Source organism: Musca domestica, unplaced genomic scaffold (genome assembly GCF_030504385.1).
Source record: "Musca domestica strain aabys unplaced genomic scaffold, Musca_domestica.polishedcontigs.V.1.1 5, whole genome shotgun sequence".
NCBI lineage: Eukaryota > Metazoa > Arthropoda > Insecta > Diptera > Muscidae > Musca > Musca domestica.
Window position 1 is genome coordinate 1,254,760 of NW_026712346.1, and position 19,970 is coordinate 1,274,729.

General features: G+C 39.9%; 1 protein-coding gene across 3 annotated transcripts in view; it reads right to left on the bottom strand.

Moving 5' to 3' along the window:
• Window positions 1-19,970, bottom strand: part of LOC101890066 (E3 ubiquitin-protein ligase MIB2-like) — a 305,563-nt gene that overhangs the window by 146,240 nt on the left and 139,353 nt on the right. For 2 of the 3 annotated variants that reach the window (XM_059128312.1, XM_059128313.1), the window contains exons 4-6: window positions 15,562-15,729; window positions 15,330-15,501; window positions 15,151-15,266 (exon numbers count right to left, since the gene is read on the bottom strand). The exons of the other annotated variant lie outside the window; for it this stretch is intronic. In XM_059128312.1, coding sequence (XP_058984295.1) covers window positions 15,151-15,266; window positions 15,330-15,501; window positions 15,562-15,729 — 456 coding nt within the window. The remainder of the gene's footprint in view (window positions 1-15,150; window positions 15,267-15,329; window positions 15,502-15,561; window positions 15,730-19,970) is intronic. 3 annotated transcript variants of the gene reach the window in all.

Sequence of the window (19,970 nt, forward strand, 5' to 3'; positions counted from 1 at the left end):
GGCGTAGCAATAGCTATTAAAAAATTATAAAAAATTGGAAGGGTACAGATTTTAATATTCCTAGCTTATTTTTATGTGTTTCCTTAGTTTTAGACGGTATTGAACGCGAAATTTTAATTGGTTACGTTTATATCCCCTGCAATGCTGATCGAACTCAATATCTTGAAAGTTTGAATAGTTTAATTACTATGGGCTAATCCTAGGGTGTGAATTTAATTCTAGACATATTTCATGGGGTGACTCAATGAACAATATCAGCGCAGGTGTATTACATACATGGCTCCAACAATCTTTACATTTCATAAGACGAAATTCCGTCTTTTACGAAAGGAGCCACATTTTTGGACCACTTTATAGTAAGCACCAATTTAGCTGATCCCATATCAAAAAATTTCCAAATAATTACATTGCCAACCTTTTTCCACTAAAATTACATTAAAATCCTCACTTTAAATTCTTTTAAATACACCAATCTCTTTCACTTCATACAAAAATACGAACTGGAATAATTTTCAAGATGAAGTAAGAGATGAATTACGCATAAACTTTCCAGATTCAAACAGGAATTTATCTGACCCTGAAATTGATACTAATGACACCATTCAGAAAATGGAAGATGTAGTCATTAATGCGATAGCTATTGTATCCCACATTTGAATCCCTCAACTAATAACAACGAATGAAATCAGCAATATTTGCAAAGCAATAAATATTAACAAGTAAAAAAGTAGCTAATTTCGGCCGGGCTGATCTTTTAATACCCTCCACCATATCGAAGGAAATTGAAAAATTTCAAAAAAACTACCATTTAAATGAAAACCGTTATATAGGGACTATACGAAGACGTGGACCTGCATACGAAATTTTTTGTCATAGGTTATAGTGCCCATTACAAACTTAAAATACGAAATTTGTAACAATTACGGTGAATAATAAAAAAATCGTAAAAATACGAAGTATCGGAAGGTACCTGCATACGATTTTTTTTGCCATAAGTTGTAGTACCCATTAATATCTTTCAATACGAAATTTGAAATGATTCCGGTAAATAATATTACTGAAATCGTCAAAATACCGACTATCGGGAGGTACCGTTATATGGGGGCTATACGAAGACGTGGACCGGCATATTAAATTTTTTTGTCATAGGCTGCAGTACCCATTACGAACTTCATATACGAAATTCAAAATAATTTTGATAAATAATGTCACTAAAATCCTGAAAAATACCGAATATCGGGAGGTACCGTTATATGGGGGCTATACGAAAATATGGACCGACATGTCCCATTTACGGACTTAACCTGCCTACTGGTAAACTATACATGTATGCAAAATTGTACCCTTCTATCTCAATTCGTTCGAAAGATAGCGTGATTACAAGAGACAGACGAACGGACATAGATCGTCTTAGAATTTTACGCTGATCAAGAATATATATACTTTGTAGGGTAGGGTTACAAACGGAATGACAAAGTTAATATACCCTCCATAGAATGCTGGAGGGTATAAAAAGTCATGTGGTTTGAACAACATATCCAATCAAATAATTAAAAGGATTCCTCCCAAAGCTATTAAATATTTAACGATAATTTTTATTAACTGTTTAAATAAATCCTATTTTCCTAAAAAATGGAAAGTGTTCAAAATTATACACGTTGTTAAAAAACAATTTTGAGATTAATAATTTAAGACCGATTTCTCTGCTTTCAAACTTAGGAAAATTTCTCGAACGAATTATTCATATTAAAATGGGTCATGGGATGAATACGGCGTATATTCCCGAAATAAAGTTTGGCTTTAAGAAAGGATATTCTACCACAGATGCCCTTCTTAAACTCCAAAGTGATATTGTGTGTAATCTTCGAGAACGGAAATTAGATGTAGAAAAAGCTTTTGATCACGCAGCACACATAGGAGTTTTGTATAAAATGATCCATATGTTACCAAATTATTTTATAGCTTCTTTTCAAATAGAAAGTTTTGTGTTCAATTTCGTCAAAATTTATCAGATTTGGATGATGTTAACTGCGGAGTTCCCCAAGGATCTATACTGGCTCCACACTTATATAGTATATTTATGTATGATATGCTCATGACGAATCACTCGTATATGGCAATGTGCAAAGATAAGCATCGCATAAATAAGGTTTCGCGTTTTTATGATAACTGTGGCATTAAAATCAATCCATCTGAAACCGAGGCCATATGCAAAAGAAATACATCAGGGAAATGCAAGAAATGTGTAATTGCTGAAAGCAAAACTTTAGATCTATCAATAAATGGTGTAGATATTACATTCAATGATTTATTAAAATTTAACAAACACGCTAGGCAGGTTTTTAAAAAGGCATGCGGAATACTTAGAAGTCTTTTTAGAATTCTGACAAATAGGGATGTTCCAAGTAAGATTAAATTATTTTTATATAAAACCAGTTTAAACCCGGTATTTATCTATGCGTTCCCAATATAGTTTAGCATATTCCCTATCATCAGTAATGAAATGGAAATTTTTGAGCGGAAAGTCTCAGACATTGTTTTGGAATCAGCACCATCGCCTCAAGCAATCGCTTCGCCGGGAATAGGCCAAAATACTGCGTGGCAACATTCGGGCAGCGTGTGACGGTTTCATTGGCCGTTTGAAGGCCACAACTCGTACCAAAGGTGACCAATTCGAACTAATCTAAACTTATTCTAAATGTTGCTGCTATTTCTGAAATTTTTGCTTTCATTCAATAAAATTTAAAAAACGAAAATGTAAAAATTATGGCGTTTGACTATGTTGCAGTTTTTTTTATCTTATTAAGGTACTGAGTAGCTTATTAATACTATTTATTGGCCTTGGAGGCTTTAGTATTAAGAAAGAATTGAATATAGAAAGAAATCAAGCAAAAAATCAAGAAAATATGCCTATCAAACCTCGTAAGGACTAATGCTACTTGACCGAAATGTGGTACCCGTATTACCAAGGATCATTCCGATTCCACCTCACAAGCTTGTAAGCACAAATCCACATCCCGATTACCACTATATCAGCATCTTAATCTAAGACTTTTGACTCTAATAGAACATATGGCAGTACCGCATAATGCCCCTGTTGTTACGTCTAATCTTGCTATAGATTTATAGGATAGGGCAGGGAAAAATTGAATGCCTAAGCATAGATGATATAGACAGAGATGTCAATAGGTTAACAGAGACCTTAGTAAAATCATTAGAGGAGTGCTGTCCCCTACGAGAGAGGAAATCTACCTACGAAAAACCGTGGATGACAGGGGAAATTCGTAGCAAAGGAAAAGAGGTCCGAAGGCTTTACAATAGAGCTCGCCGTAAAAAGCTAGCAGCATTCTAGGACAGCTACCATAACAAACTTAAAGAATACCACAAAATAGTTAGATCAGAAAAACGCAACTTCTGGTAGCTTTTCTGCGAACAGGTAACAAGATAAAAACAATAGAAGAGACTCTGGAGCTTTTGATGAATACACACTTTTTGGCGAGCATGACGACACACGTAATATATCGGAAGATAGAGGAAATGTTACTGAGGTATCATGTTAAACATTAATTCCTACCAGACACTCGTGGAACGACGGATTCCTACCGCAAATGCCGGCTGGAAACTGTTGTTATACAGGCGGCTCAGTGCTAGGAGGGAGAGCGGGACTGGTACTTTTTATTGAAGAACCAAATACCGTAATCCCTTTCCGCAAGCGGAGGTCCGGGCGATTGCATAGTGTCTGAACTGGCTTAATGCTAACGAGACCGGCTACCGTTAACGTCCTAAGGTACAGTAAGACCGCTAGTAACTTCAAAAACTGTATTGGAATGTATACATTCAAACAACAACTACTCTCAACACGGCTCAATACGCATTATATGGGTAACAGGTCATGCTGGAGTTAGAGGTAACGAGATAGCGAACTCTATCACCAAAACAGGTAGGGAATTAGCAACAATAAACGTATGCAAACCAGTGCCGCTTAATGCGTCACGTCTAGTGTTAAAAATCCTATGGGGCGTCCCAAATGAGATAAAAACGAAAAACTTTTTATTACTAGGTAAGAAGGAGATTAGTGAGATAAAAGTTCAATTTTAGGGTTGAGGCATTAACGAATCAGATGTTGAAGGGAATAACTAACGACTGGTTTTGGCTTTTCCATGGGGCTCTTGACCGTGTTAGATGGCCGGAATTATGCGAGGCCCTGATGAGACAGTATAAGGATTCACGTACCGATGTAGATTATGAACTGATGATCCGGGAACACCATCAAAACCCACACGAATCTTTTGATTCGTTTCAGTAATTGATTCGGTGGGCAAGTTGGATCAGCCCCTAAGTGACAAATTCGGCTATCGGAATTATTGAAACCAGGTGATGAAATATCTGAAATTATGTTGGTATGACAGAATTGTCGTGCTGTGGGTAACAGGTGCTAACACCGCGTATCTGAACGTTCGATGTTATGTTTTGGATGGGGGGCGCCGCAGACCTATAACCGAAAGTGTATTGGAGGTTCAAAAAACTACCAAGTATCTGATGTGATGGAAAGGAGAAGAAATGAATTGATGAGTGTTTGGCCGGAAATGAACGAGATTATGTAAATGAGAATAGTATTAAGATCGAGTTATCCCTACATGGACAGTCTATAATTTATTTGCTGTGCCAAGAAATATAATTAAAATTCAAAATTTGAAGTTTGTGCAGTAGTAATTGGCTATTAGTATTTTGAAAACTATTTTTGGAGTTCCTTGCCATTTACCGTTGTTGCTGCTTTTCTGGAGTGCACCAACTAAATATTTTTGCTGCTTTGTTTTGCCGGTTAATGCGCAGATTAAAAAATGCCGTCCCAATCGATCTGCAATGTTTGCAAAGAGCATATTGTAAAATTAAAATACGAAATGGGATGCACTGGTTGTGTGATTTTTTTTTTTTCATTTGGATTGTGTGGGTGTGTCTGAAGCTGAGGCTAGAGTTAATAAGGCTCTTAGATACACTTGCAGCGCCAGTGTGCGTTCTGCCGGTGTATCTGGGGTTGTTGATCTTATTAATTCGGTGCCGAATTTGTCCTCTGCTGCTTGTGCCTCCGTTGCTGATGATGTTGTTGTTGCCAGTTCTGATACTGTGCGCCGTTGGCAAGATGACTTGCTTTTGACTATGGAGAAACAGATGGATATATACATGGACTAGTGTGTGCGTGAATTTAAAGCCAAAGCTGATGCACTATTTGAGTTGTATGTTGTTCAAATTTCTGAGATGAAAAGCAATTTGAATGTACTCAGTAGATCAGTGGATGAATTGAAGTCAGCTGTTAGTGAGGTGAAGAGCACTGCTGCAAGTATGGAGGAGAGATTGTTGGGTACAATTCGTCAGTTGGAATTGTTTAATTCTATGCTCCAGCGCAAACTCAATCGTTCAGATGTAATTATTAGAGGTCTGCCCAATAATGTTGTTGACCTTAGAGCGCAAGTTGTCAATATTGCTAAGGTTTGTGGAATGCATCTGGGTCCTCGTGACTTGCATCATTGCTGTTACATCTCTGATCGTAGAGCGATTCTTGTAAAGTTTAACTCCATTCAGGACAGAGATGCTTTGATGCGGAATTTTGTCAAAAAGGAGCGTATACTTTAGATGGAAGTAATGGAGGATTGTCATGTATATAAATAATCACCTGATTAAGTCAACTTCGAAGCTGGTATTTGCTTGTCGTGGTTTACAGAGGAAGAAGCACAGTAGTAGTTTTTGGTTGGTCAATGGTGACCAATCTATAGTTGAAATGGTTCTCCCTGTTGGAGTGAAAACTATGTTTGAGCAGTGTGAGTTGTTTGAATTGACCAATCGATCTCGGTGTGGAGTAAGTGGCGTGCAGTTGAATTCTCCTCCTGGTTTGCTGGTTGATGACGTTAATGCCTTATAATAGCTGTTTGCTTATACATGTAAGGAATGCTAGCTTTTGTTGATCTCACTATTTTTTTTTTTATTTTTCTTGGGGCAAGTGACTTATTGATATCAAAAGTTTTGCCTTTGTTTTCCCTTTATTATATATTTATTATATTATATAGTATTTATTCTTATTTTATTGTTTTCCACGATTTTCTAACATCTATAACTATGTTCGCTGCCTTTTTTATTTATTTATATGTCCCTTCACGTGAATCTTGGACGTGTGACCAGGGATGCTCAATTTTTCGGGCATGTCTCCTCTTGCTTCCAATGTAAACTTACGTATGGTCACTTGAATTAACAAAGTTTGCGACCGTCTAGGTATAATCATAAATTGATGAGTTGAAATGTCTGCTTGTTGGTAGTAGTATTGATGTTTTTGCAGTGACTAAATCTTGGCTTAACCATGCGGTGTTTTCGAGGTCGTTGAGTGTTCCGGGGTTCAAAGTTCTGCGTAATGACCGTGTTGGCCGCATTGGTGGAAGTGTAATGCTGCATGTAACTGATAATTTGTTATATAAGGTTGTTTATCGTTCAGAGAATGATGGTGTGTGCGAGTCTTTGTCTGCTGAAATTTTCCTGAGCAGCCCTACGATGCTCTTTACTATCGTCCACTTACCTCGTGGGGATGTTGGGCAATTTTGACTCATACGCGAACATTGTTATCTGTGGCGATTTTAAGTATAATTTGTTTAAACCGTTGAATTCTTTTTCATTGCGAAGACTGTGCAGATCTCTTGGGCTTTCTGTTGTTTACAATTCCAGACTCACGAACCTTGGCTCGTGCCACTACCTCATTTGATTGACTTTTGCCTGATCTCTGAAGCCTTAGCTGTGCATTTTTTCATGCAGGGCCTTGGTATTTCTCACCATGCGTTGATTTTTGGAGGGGCTGAACTCCCGGCTCATGCAAGAAAAGGTTATTGAATTCCTGGATCTTCGCAGGACTGACTGGCGGGGTGTGGAAGATTATGTTGGCCATTTTGATTTTTGTCTTCTGGTTCTTACGAGTGATGTTGACCAACAGTTGGCGTTGATTGATTTATTGTTTCAAGGTTTGCTGTCCTTTGTACTTACTGCTACTGCTCATGCAAGAAAAGGTTATTGAATTCCTGGATCTTCGCAGGACTGACTGGCGGGGTGTGGAAGATTATGTTGGCCATTTTGATTTTTGTCTTCTGGTTCTTACGAGTGATGTTGACCAACAGTTGGCGTTTATTGATTTATTGTTTCAAGGTTTGCTGTCCTTTGTACTTACTGCTACCAGCTATTTTTGCCCAAAAAGTGATGCTTGGTTGGGGTTGGATGTGGTAAAGTCGGTCTGTTACGTTAGCGATCAGGCTTATCTGGAGTAGGCGTCCTACGGTTCAAAATCGGCAGATATTTTGTATGTCCAGAAACTGCTGTAAGGGTGTCATGCATAATGAAAAAACAAAATTTTATGAGGAATTGTTTAGTCGTATGAGTGGTGTGCAGATATGAAAGTCGTTAAAATCGTTTGGATGTCTTGATGGTTTTGATGTCAATGCTATTAATAATTACTTTTGTAGTGTTGGTAATTTAAGTTCGTCTCGGAATTTTGTGGTTGGAGAGGTCAATGGTTTTTATTCTTTTAGATTTGACTGTGTGTACATGGAAGATTTGTTGCGTGCTTGCAATAAGCACTCTGTCGGCTATGTCGAAGATAGTTGAACATGTTATTAAAGATGCTATTGTTCAGTTTCTGGATGACCGTAAGTATTTGAGTAGTTTTCAGATTGGGTTTCGGCGTGGTTTTAGCACCACGTGATGTTTCTATGATTCTGATTTTGGTTTGCTTGTTGGCCTTGACTTGTCTAAGGCCTTTGATTCCGTGGATCATACGATTCTCATCTGTAAGCTGAGGGACAAACTTGGTTTCGCTCTTTCTTCATGTGGATTGATATCGTCGTATTTGAGTGGAATATCTCAGTTTGTTGTGCACAGGGGTGTTAATTCTAATGTTTGTGCTTTTCGGTGTGGTGCCCCACAAGGGTCTGTGCTTGGCCCTCTGCTTTTTATTATATTCATTAATGACATTGTGGGGCCTGTGTCTAATTCTAGGCGTGAGGTCTTCATGTATGTGGATGACATTCATGTCTTCTTTAGAAGTACAGATCTCTTCGAGATGGAAAATACGACAAACACTACGTTGGGATTGCTTTCTATGTGGATCTTCTCTAATGGTTTGTCTGTCAATTGGAATAAAACTGAAGCTGTTCTGTCCAATAGTCCTCGTTATATTCCTATGCCGTGCATCTGTGTTGGCTCCTTTGTAGTTAATGTTGTGGATGAGATGAGAAATTTAGGTGTAGTCATTGACACCAAGCTTAATTTTTCAGCGCATGTTGATTCTTTGCTGTCTCGTGTGCGTTTTCACCTTACAGTACGTTTACATATAAATGGGTTTAGCCACTGGATTTGGATTAAAATTGTCATGCCCATTACTAACACTTCAAATAAATCCTCTTGAAGTAGGTTAACCCTGCAAAAAAGTTCTAACGTAAACATGGCATTAGGATGCTCTATAGCCTTCAAGCTCATTTGCCTCTTGGTATTAGGATAATGGTAACCAGATCTTTATTAATGTCTCATGTCAACTATTGTTTGGAGTTCATCTCTGGGCGAATGCTTGCCAAATTCTGCGTGTACGCAAACTTGTTAACTCTATTGTTAGGTATTTGTTTGGGTTGCGCCGTAGTGATCGTGTAACACAGTATGTTATTAAGTTCATTGGTCTGTCCCTTGACAGATATGTTGAATATCGCCTCCTTTTATGTCATTACAGGATCATGAGAAATGTTAATTCTCTTTGATGTAATAAGTTTGTGTTTTCTAGATCATCTCAAAACGCGCAATTTCCAAGATAGAAATGTATATGGGAGCTATATTCAAATATGAACCGATTTCAATATTTCAATTTCAATAATTAAGCAAACAAATTTGTTCGACAAATACCATCACACATTCCAAATTTCATTGAAATGTGGCATACACAGCGTGTTTAATGCATCAAATACAAATAGTTATAGACTGTTTTTATACTGTTGTATTTTAATATAAGATTTTGGCCTTTCTGGCTTATTTATATTGAATTGTATGAAATAAATAAAAAAATATGATTTATGAAGTTGAGCCTGCTAAGGTGATCAGGTGTGGTCCTCGCCCCCTTAAGTCTTTTCACGAGCGTTTAAGCCACTACTAGGTTCGAAGTCGAATATTTGGCAAAAGAATTCAAGCCGAGTAGAATGACAAGGGATTTTTGGCGAAACTTTAGGTCGGTTAGAAGAAATTTTTTAATTTCGGTTCTAGAGTGGGATATTACCAAAGGCATTACCCGTTTCACCCGCCAGCGGAAAGTTAATTTACAAGGAGTTAGACGGGATGCTTGTCATGGGGTGCTTGGTCTTCGCCAGTGGTGTTGCACAGAAAGCCTGATAAGAACAGATTATGTCTAGACAGTCAAAAATTAAATGCATTCACAGTCGGAGATGCGAGTCCGCTCCGGGATCCTCGGGCGTCTGCCGGATGCGTTGTGGCAGATTCCACTTGAAGAATCATCGAAAGGTAAGACGGCCTTCACGGTTCCTGGGAGGTTCTTGTAAAATTTTAAGGTTATGTCATTTGACTAAAGTGTTTATGATTTTATAATATTAAAATTTATGATATTAAAATAACTCCTATGACAAAAATATTTTTTTACCCAAGCGATGAGAAAGTAAGCTTAATAGAGGAGCCAAAGAATAAACTAAAATTCTTGGGTAAAAAAGATATTTGTCATAGGAGTTTTTTTAATAACTCCTGGGGAGAATATATTTTGCAACAACAAAAAACTAAGGTATCCCGAAAAAACATGCCAACACTGTTCTATTAATAGACAAGGCACGGTCGACGAAGGGGTTTTTGTTCTAACAGACAATCGCACTTACATGGTTATGCTATTTCGTTCGGGTAAACGAAAGCATAATTGCATTGCAAAAAGTCATAATTCTATTTTGCACTACAATTTATTCCAGAACAAGCAGCTCTTTAATCCTGGTGAGTTAAAGTAAATTGAAAATCTACGCTTTCTTTGGAGAACTGGTGTTATTTGGCCAAAATGCTGGTATTGGAAAGAGTGTCGTGTCGCAATATTCCAATTTGTATTGTAGAACATTGGATATTAATTTTAATGAAATCGCTCGCACCTTAAAAATTGAATTTCTGGAATAGTATAAAAAAGTCTGCATTGACAAAGTGAGGCATTATGATACTTCTCTTATTAATACAAAAAAGTAAATACTAACAATTTTGCCGTTAGGTCGCCCAACACTGTAGACAAAACGTCTAACCAATGGTTGGGCTGAAAATTGGCAGGACAGACGTTGATCAGTCATATTGAAACTTACAAACTGCGTGCGTCAAATACAAATACAATCTGCACGTCTCAAAAAAGAAGAAGAAATCAATACTTTGTGAACACTGAGATCTGTCGGTTGGAAGTGAATTTTCGAGAAATGTAAAAGATACTAATTACCTTCTAAAACTTGGAATCAAATATTATGAATTATAAATTAGTTCCCTAAGTCAGCGTACCAATCTCGTGTGTATGTACATGTACATTCATTTGTGGTAACTTTTAAAATTGAGAAGAGTATTTAAACGCATGATAACTTTTCGAATGATAACAATTAAAAACCACGAGTTTCCATTGCTTAATAAGTGTAATTGTACGACACTATATATATATATATATATATATATATATATATATATATATATATATATATATATATATATATACATATATATATATATATATATATATATATATATATATATATATATATATATATATATATATATATATATATATATATATATATATATATATATTTATTTATTTATTTATCAAGAGCATAAAAGCGTACCCGAAGTTTTTATTTAGCAAATTATTTTGCATTTTTACCACCTCCTATTTTTCGTTTTATCAATCTCTGCATGTTGCAATACATTGAGCTGTATCTCCTTTGCAACGACAGTTGTTACAGTTTGGGTTGCATAATCTTCATGATATACACACGTATCAGACAATTTCTTATTAATTTATTTTTTCTAAACAAAATCATATCTTTTAATTTATATATCAAAATGCTAGTGATCATTTGTATTCATATTCAATGCTAGAACACAGTATTATAAATTTCAACTGAATTTTCTTAATTTTATGTGAAATGTATATGCATGGATTTGGTATTAAACTCATGAACTAAATTAAACATTTTCATTTCTATTTGCATTTATTTTGGGTTACCATAAGATCTTGGAGAATAATTGGTTGTTGTTGTAGCAGTAGTACATGTGTGTGTTTGTGTTCTGCTAATCTGGTTCGAGCTCCAGGTTTAGAAATTCGGCTACTTTAACGGGCTGTAGCCAGAGATCCTCTGGAGTGAGTTGGGTAGGTTTGGCTGAGCAATTAAAAAGGTGTAGCGTATTGTGCGGGCCTGTATCGCACGCCGGGCAGGCGTCAGGCACATCTTCATCAATTCGTGCCCAATACGAATTGAGGCGACTACACCATCCTGAACGTAATTGCGCCAAAACTACCCTGGTTTGTCTAGGCAGCTGACGTTCTTCAGCTGCAATGGATGGGGGGTGGACGCCGAGGACGGCATTCACTTTATAACTGCTAACAGCATCCGCGACTGCATCGGTGTGAATGCCACTCAGACCTGCCTGATAGGCTTCTTGATCTAGAGGCTCTCTCTTGTAGCGCCCTCTCTAGATCATGTATGTCCTTCCTGACACGCCTGGGTGGGGGACAGTTATCCAGCATATGATGGTTGGGATGACTCTCACGGTAACACCCAAGCAGGTACTGCAACGAAAGCATATGATTATGCTGACGTAAGGGAAGGACTTTCGCCTCCTCATGTAGATGGTCCACTGGTGTCATGAGGAGGCACCCTGTCGCAGTTCTCAGGGCAGCGTTCTGGCAGGTCTGGATATTCTTCCACTGGGTAGCACTAGTATTCGCAGACCACACTGGAGCCGCATAGTTGACCACAGACCGACCTATCGCGTTATAAGAGGTCAACAAGGTTTCTTTGTCCGCACCCCAAGAGCTGCCGGCTAGCGCCTTGAGGACCTTGTTCCTACTTTTCATCTTGTCGCAGATAGCTGTGGCTTGCGCGGACGACTTGAACATGCTGTCGAACGTTACCCCAAGAATCTTGGGGTAGTTCGTGGTCGGTATTAGATTCCCTTCGACCTGAACATTCAGCTGTGTTCTCATCTCCGCAGACCATTTGGTAAAGAGTGTGGCCGTTGATTTCGTGGCGGATATTTTCATATTCCTCGCGTGGAAGTATGCGACAAGCTCCGCGAGATAGGGGTTCAACCTTTCGCATATGTCATCGACCACTGGACCCGACGCCATGATCGTACAATCATCCGCATACGTTACGATCTCAATGCCGTCTGGAGGGCGAGGAATTCCGGAAAGGTAGAGGTTAAACAGTTCCGGAGATATCACCCCGCCTTGGGGAACTCCCTGTTTCACTCTACGGGCTTTGGACTTCTTGTTCCGGAATTCCACATACGACTGGCGTCCACACATATAGTTGATTATCCAACGTTTCAAACTTGGCCGGAGGGTAGTTCTCTGTACGTCCTCAAACAGTGTGGCATGATTGACCGTATCAAATGCCTTTGATAGGTCAAGGGCTACCAACACTGTTCTGTCACACGGCCTGTTCTGGTTCAGTCCTCTACTAATATGTGTGGAAATGGCGTGTAATGCTGTTGTGGTACTATGTTGTGGACGGAATCCATGCTGGTGGTTGGCAACTGTATAGCTTCCTCTAATGCTGGGGAGGAGTAAAGCCTCAAGAGTCTTTGCTACTGGCGACAAAAGCGAAATCGGCGTGTACGATTCGCCTTTACTGGCATCCTTGCCTGGCTTCAGTAGCGGGACCACCCGGGCCATTTTCCAGGTTTCGGGCACTATGTGGGTGGCTAGCGACAAATTGAGAACTTTCGTTAAGTACTCGACTCAAGGCGTATCCAGCTGCTTCAACATTACCATTGAGATTCCGTCCGGGCCCAACGCTTTGGATGACTTAGCGTTACGGATGACATTTGCAACATCACCCATCGTAAACTGTGGTGGTTCCTCTTCGGCGGGAAGAGATCTGATACGACGTAGTACTCTTCGCTTCGCCCTATCGCTCTCGGGGTGCTCGACAAATTGTCGGTTAAAATATTCCGCGCACCTCTTCGGATCAGTCACCGTTACGTCGTTAAAAGTGACTGAGGTCCTATCATCCTTTTTTCCAGGGTTCGAGAGCGACTTAACCGTTACCCACAGCTTACTCATATCGGTTCCAATGTTGCAGCACTTCAGATGGTCTAGCCACTTTTTCCTCTTATGCTCCTGTACCAACCGGTTGACTTCCACTGTCAAATCACTGATTCTAGGATCAGTAGGGTTGGTACGACGGAGATCATCACGCTCGTTTGCTAATCCCGCTGCCTCTGCTGGGAAGTTTGGTCTTATCTCGGGTATTCGACCAGCAGGTATATAGCGAGCGGCTGCAGCTCTGATGATGTTTCGGAAAATCCTTTCTGCTACCCGAACATCAGAAGGGTTGGGCAGTTCTCTGAAGCGGCGGTTGGTGAATTCTCTGAACTCTGGCCAGTGAGCTTTCCCATGGTTAAGAAAAGTGCGGCGTTCAGAGGTTATGAAATCGGGCGACCTGCTTATGGAGACGATTATCGGGAGATGGTCTGAGCCAAGAGAAATGACGGGTTGCCAAGTCACGTCATTTATCAGACCGGGTGACACTATGGTTAAGTCTGGCGAACTGTGACACTCTCCTCTTATTCGGGTAGGGGCATCCTCGTTCACCGTGCAGAATGTGGAGCAGTCAATCTGCTCTGCCAGCGCTGATCCCCTCTGGTCATTACCTAGGACGGAATGCCACAGCTCATGGTGGGCATTAAAATCCCCTAGTACCAGGCGGTTATTGCCTACCAATAATGGCTAATATCAGGCAAATAACGCGGTTCCCAGCTATTAATCAGCGGGATATACACATTAAGCACCTCTACCTCGGCAGTTCCACACTTGACTGCTACCCCCATACATTCCATGTATGGGTCACTAGAGACTAGCTCAAGCGAGATAGGTCTGTACTGAACAGAATGGTGTAACAGGAACGCTAATCCCCCACCTCCACTTCTGGTGCGATCCTTCCTTAGTACGTTGTAACCATAACAACGTTGTAGGCTGCAATTTTCATTCAGCTTGGTTTCCTGCACCGCTGCGATCTTAATATTCCTCCGACTCATAAATTCCACTATCTCATCTATTTTGCCTCGAAGTCCGTTGCAGTTGAATTGCAAGAATGATGCACAATCCGGAGTTGGAACAGCAACATGTGGCGTTAGGTGCTGCGGTGTTGGTTGCTGTTCTGGAGACTGCGGTGGAGTGCCATACTCCGACGACGTCTCTGACGAGGACGACGAAGAAGAGGACGTTACTGCAGCAAGTCGCAACATAATCCCTTTCGCTGTAGTCTCGCAAACGCCTTAATCCGGAACAGTTCTTGAAGTGCACCCACTCTCTGCATCCATTACATCGCACCGAGACAGATCTGTGGTGGATGACGTTCTGACAAACCGAGCAGAACCAATGTCCGGGGTTTTCCTCAATCCCGGCACGGACCAATAAAATCCGGAGCAAGCATTCCGGGAGATGCTGCTCCCAATGCAGAAAAATAAACAAACACAAACATGTAGAATAATTGGTAACATGGTTGAGCGGACATAATGAAATAGGTACGATAACATCAACGAGTAATCTCATAGCTTCACAATGGGATTAATGCTTCCTCTTTTTATTCCTATTCTTCAACATCTATGTATTTCTTTAAATGCATGCCATTTAGAACTTTTAAAATTATTGCTGTTTCTAACCATTGTTAAGCATAGGGAAGAACCTACCCAGCCGACGAGCGATAAGATCGCGGGAACCGATTATGCTACATCCATTTGACTAAGTTGAATTTTCTTAAACGAAACTCAACAGAAATGAAATGGTGGTAGCGTTCTCATATTTATCTTATTCTTCTCATCTTATTCTTGTGTAGTTGTTACAATTAAGTAAGTAAAATTGTTATACATATTACAATGAGTTTGAATTATTACCTTCACCTCCGTCTTGTTGGCCCCACTCCCAATCTGGGCCACGCGCTACTTTTGCTCCAACGAAAATTCCTCTTAATTGAATCCGCTTGCTCCCTTTGCGAGGTGGAACATGAACCCTAAAACCAAAGATTTTTTTTCCTTTTCTCAATTCATTCATATTGTTATTTCAAAATACTCACCCTAATGAAGTAGGTGTCGTATATCTGATGAAAGGATGTTCTCTATCATGCAAATCTGCTCCATAACAACTGGAACACAAATGGTAATTTGCACATTGTTCGCATTTAAAAACAATTCCGGCTATTCCGCATTTAGAACAGCCATCACATACAACATTGGGATGACGCACACCTTAAAGTTAAAAATTACCATGGTACATATTCTCACATCACTATTGTAATTTAATCTTACCGACTTGTGCATTATCTACTATTATCAAATCGTATTGGTTTTGGTATCCAACGCGATAATTCGTTCTATGGCCTGAATCCCAGTTCACAACCACTGTATTTTCTGGGGAGTGTACAGATCCTAAACGTCCAATTTCGCAAACAGTACCCACATGACCTTCTCCTTCATCTGCAGGAAATTCGAGAATATTATAGCATCATGACCTAACTTTGATCTGTAGGTCAGTAGACCTTTAATCGTTCAAGAAGAATTGAAAATATAAACCTTTAAAATTATATCATAAAAAGATGTTAAAATCGCAACGCTCTGATGGACAATATAATTGAAAGTAACAAAAAGCTTCCGCAATAAATCCAAAACTAATTGGACACAACACGTAATATTAATAAAAGGCTTAGGCAGGACAATAAAGAGTGCCTGGACAGGGAAATCAAAGACAATTAAGTCAACATCCTAATGGACATTATAGTGAAGTCATTCAAAGAAATTTGTCATTTTATATTTGGGCAAGCAATTTTAAAACATTTTTGTTTTATTTGTTGGTTCATTTTTATTTTTTTGTCCTGTTTCATTTCTTTTTGTGGATGATAAATTGTTTTGCTTTGACAAATCAGCTGATTATTTGCAAAAACTAACGAAAAGCTACTGTAGTGTGTTAATAATCAAAGCACATCCCCACCATCGTGGCACAATCCCACGGCAGCGGGTTCTATGATACCGGATTGACCCGAAACAACAAGATCCCAGTTTCGGCCAGCGGCTCCCAACCCAGTATGTACTTGTTTGTGTTTGCTTATTTATCTGCATTGGAAGAAGCACATCCCGTAATGCTTGCTCCGGATTTTATTGGTCCGTGCATGGATTGAGGAAAACCCCGGACCTTGGTTCTGCTCGGTTTGTCAGAACGTCATCCACCACAGATCTGTTTCGGTGCGATGTAATGGATGTAGAGAATGGGTGCACTTCAAGAACTGTTCCGAACTAAGGCGTTTGCGAGACTACAGCGAAAGGGATTATGTTGCGACTTGCTGCAGTGACGTAGTCCCCAGCGAGTCCACTTCTTCGTCGTCCTCATCAGAGACGTCGTCGGAGTATGGCACTCCACCGCAGTCTCCAGAACAGCAACCAACACCGCAGCACCTAACGCCACATGTTGCTGTTCCAACTCCGGATTGTGCATCATTCTTGCATCATTCTTGACATCGAAGCAAAATTGATGAGATAGTGGAATTTATGAGTCGGAGGAATATTAAGATCGCAGCGGAACAGGAAACCAAGCTGAATGAAAATTGCAGCCTACAACGTTGTTATAGTTATAACGTACTAAGGAAGGATCGCGCCAGAAGTGGAGGTGGATGATTAGCGTTCCTCTTACACCATTCTGTTCAGTACAGACCTATCTCGCTTGAGCTAATCTCTAGTGACCCATACATTGAATGTATGGGGGTAGCGGTCAAGTGTGGAACTGTCGAGGTAGAGGTGCTTAATGTGTATATCCCGCTGATTAATATCTGTGATCCGCGTTATTTGCCTGATATTAGTCCATTATTGGTAGGCTATAACCGCCTGGTACTAGGGGATTTTAATGCCCACCATGAGTTGTGGCATTCCGTCCTAGGTAATGACTAGAGGGGATCAACGCAGCGGGATTAGCAAACGAGCGTGATGATCTCCGTCGTACCAACCCTGCTGATCCTAGAATCAGTGATTTGACAGTGGAAATCAACCGGTTGGTACAAGAGCATAAGAGAAAAATGTGGCTAAACCGTCTGAAGTGCTGCAACATTGAAACCGATTTGAGTAAGCTGTGGGTAACGGTTAAGTCGCACTCGAACCCTGGAAAAAAGGATGATAGGACCTCATTAACGGTGACTGATCCGAAGAGCTGCGCGGAATATTTTAACCGTCTATTTGTCGAGCACCCCGAGAGCGATAGGGCGAAGCGAAGAGTACTACGTCGTATCAGATCTCTTCCCGCCGAGAAGGAACCACCACAGTTTACAATGGGTGATGTTGCAAATGTCATCCGTAACGCTAAGTCATCTAAAGCGTTGGACCCGGACGGAATCTCAATGGTAATGCTGAAGCAGCTGGATACGCCGGGAGTCGAGTACTTAATGAAAGTTCTCAATTTGTCGCTAGCCACCCACATAGTGCCCGAAACCTGGAAAATGGGCCGGGTGGTCCCGCTACTGAAGCCAGGCAAGGATGCCGGTAATGGTGAATCGTACAGGCCGATTTCGCTTTTGTCGCCAGTAGCAAAGACTCTACTCCTCCCCAGCATTAGAGGAAGCTTTACAGTTGCCAACCACCAGCACGGATTCCGTCCACAACATAGTACCACAACAGCATTACATGCCATTATAGTAGAGGACTGAACCAGAACAGGCCGTGTGACAGAACAGTGTTGGTAAGTCCAAAGCACGTAGAGTGAAACAGGGAGTTCCCCAAGGTGGGGTGATACCTTTCCGGAATTCCTCCCCTCCAGATGGCATTGAGATCGTAAAGTATGCGGATGATTGTATGATCATAGCGTCGGGTCCAGTGGTCGATGACATATGCGAAAGGCTGAACCCCTATCTCACGGAGCTTGCCGCATACTTCCACGCGAGGAATATGAAAATATCCGCCACGAAACCAACGGCCACACTCTTTACCACTTGGTCTGCGGAGATGAGAATACAGCTGAATGTTCAGGTCGAGGGGAATCTAATACCGACCACGAACTACCCCAAGATTCTTGGGGTCACGTTCGACAGCATGTGGACCATCTACATGAGGAGGCGAAAGTCCTTCCCTTACGTTAGCATAATCATATGCTTTCGTTGCAGTACCTGCTTGGGTGTTACCGTGAGAGTCATCCCAACCATCATATGGTAGATAAATCTCCCCCACCCAGGCGTGTCAGGAAGGACATACATGATCTAGAGAGGGAGGTCCAGCGCTACAAGAGAGAACCTCTAGATCGAGAAGCCTATCAGGCAGGTTTGAGTGGCATTCACACCGATGCAGTCGCGGATGCTATTAGCAATTATAAAGTGAATGCCATCCTCGGAGTCCACCCACCATCCATTGCAGCTGAAGAACGTCAGCTGCCTAGACAAACCAGGGTAGTTTTGGGGCAATTACGTTCAGGATGGTGTAGTCGTCTCAATTCGTATTGGGCACGAATTGATGAAGATGTGCCTGACGCCTGCCCGGCGTGCGATACAGGCTCGCACAATACGCTACACCTCTTTAATTGCACAGCCAAACCACTTACTCCAGAAGATATCTGGCTACAGCCCGTTAAAGTAGCCGAATTTCTAAACCTGGAGCTGGAACCATATTGTCAGAACGCAAACACATGCATGTACTACTGCTACAACAACAACAACCATCGTGGCAATGAATTGAAGCCCTGGAGGCAGAACTGAAGCGCAACAATTCGAAATGCCAACAAGAACGCAATTCCGATAGTCTTTATTCCGAAGAAGCAACAGAATATGAACGCACAACTATAAAAATATTTGTGTTTATTCAGTATTTTATACAATTTTATTAAGGTTTTTGTAATGGGATAGTTACATAAATACTGCTGTTGCCAATTAAATATTGACTATTAATTTATTTATTTCTTTCGCCAAAAATTAAGTATTTGTCAAACTTGAAATGTTACAGCAAAAATGTAATAAGTAAAATGAATCCCGTAACGTCAGCTGATTGAAAAACAACTGTGTAGTGGCCGATGCAAAAATTTTTACAAATTTCATGCAATAATTTACATAGTTATAATTATCCCGTTCTTTCGGCACCATTCGTAATTCATAGTTATATAATTCCTTTTTTGCATAAATATTGTTTTTTGATTTTAATGGTAATTTTTACGAAAATACATGAAATTCTCACTAATATCAATAGAAAAGATTATTGTTTTTCCCCCAAAGATTTATTATATAATTAATTTTACAATTTTCATTCATGTTTTCAACTTTTTGTGTAAATGTTGACATTTTGAACATATATTTAATATTTTTGCATTTTTCTATTTTTAAATTCTGCTGTAGAGACACTTGTCAAACATTTTTTTCTGCCGATACAAACATTTTGAAAATATTGCCTCTTTTGTTTCTAGATTTCTGTGGAAATTTCAACTCGTGGACAAAATGGGTACCTCGGATGAGAGAGAAAACAAAATTTGCTTTCGTTTTACTGTACATACGGCTTTCAATAGTGTAGTTTTCATTCATAATTTAAGTCTTCCTCAAATTTCATTAAATTTTGAATTTGTTCGCTCAACAAATTTTGTGTGCGGAACAGTGTGACCAGATCTTAAATAGTGTTGCAGCTAAAACAGCATAAAAATAATGCTAAAAAATGCCAAACAAAAAAATTAAAATGCCTAAAAATAATGCTAAATTGATTGATTG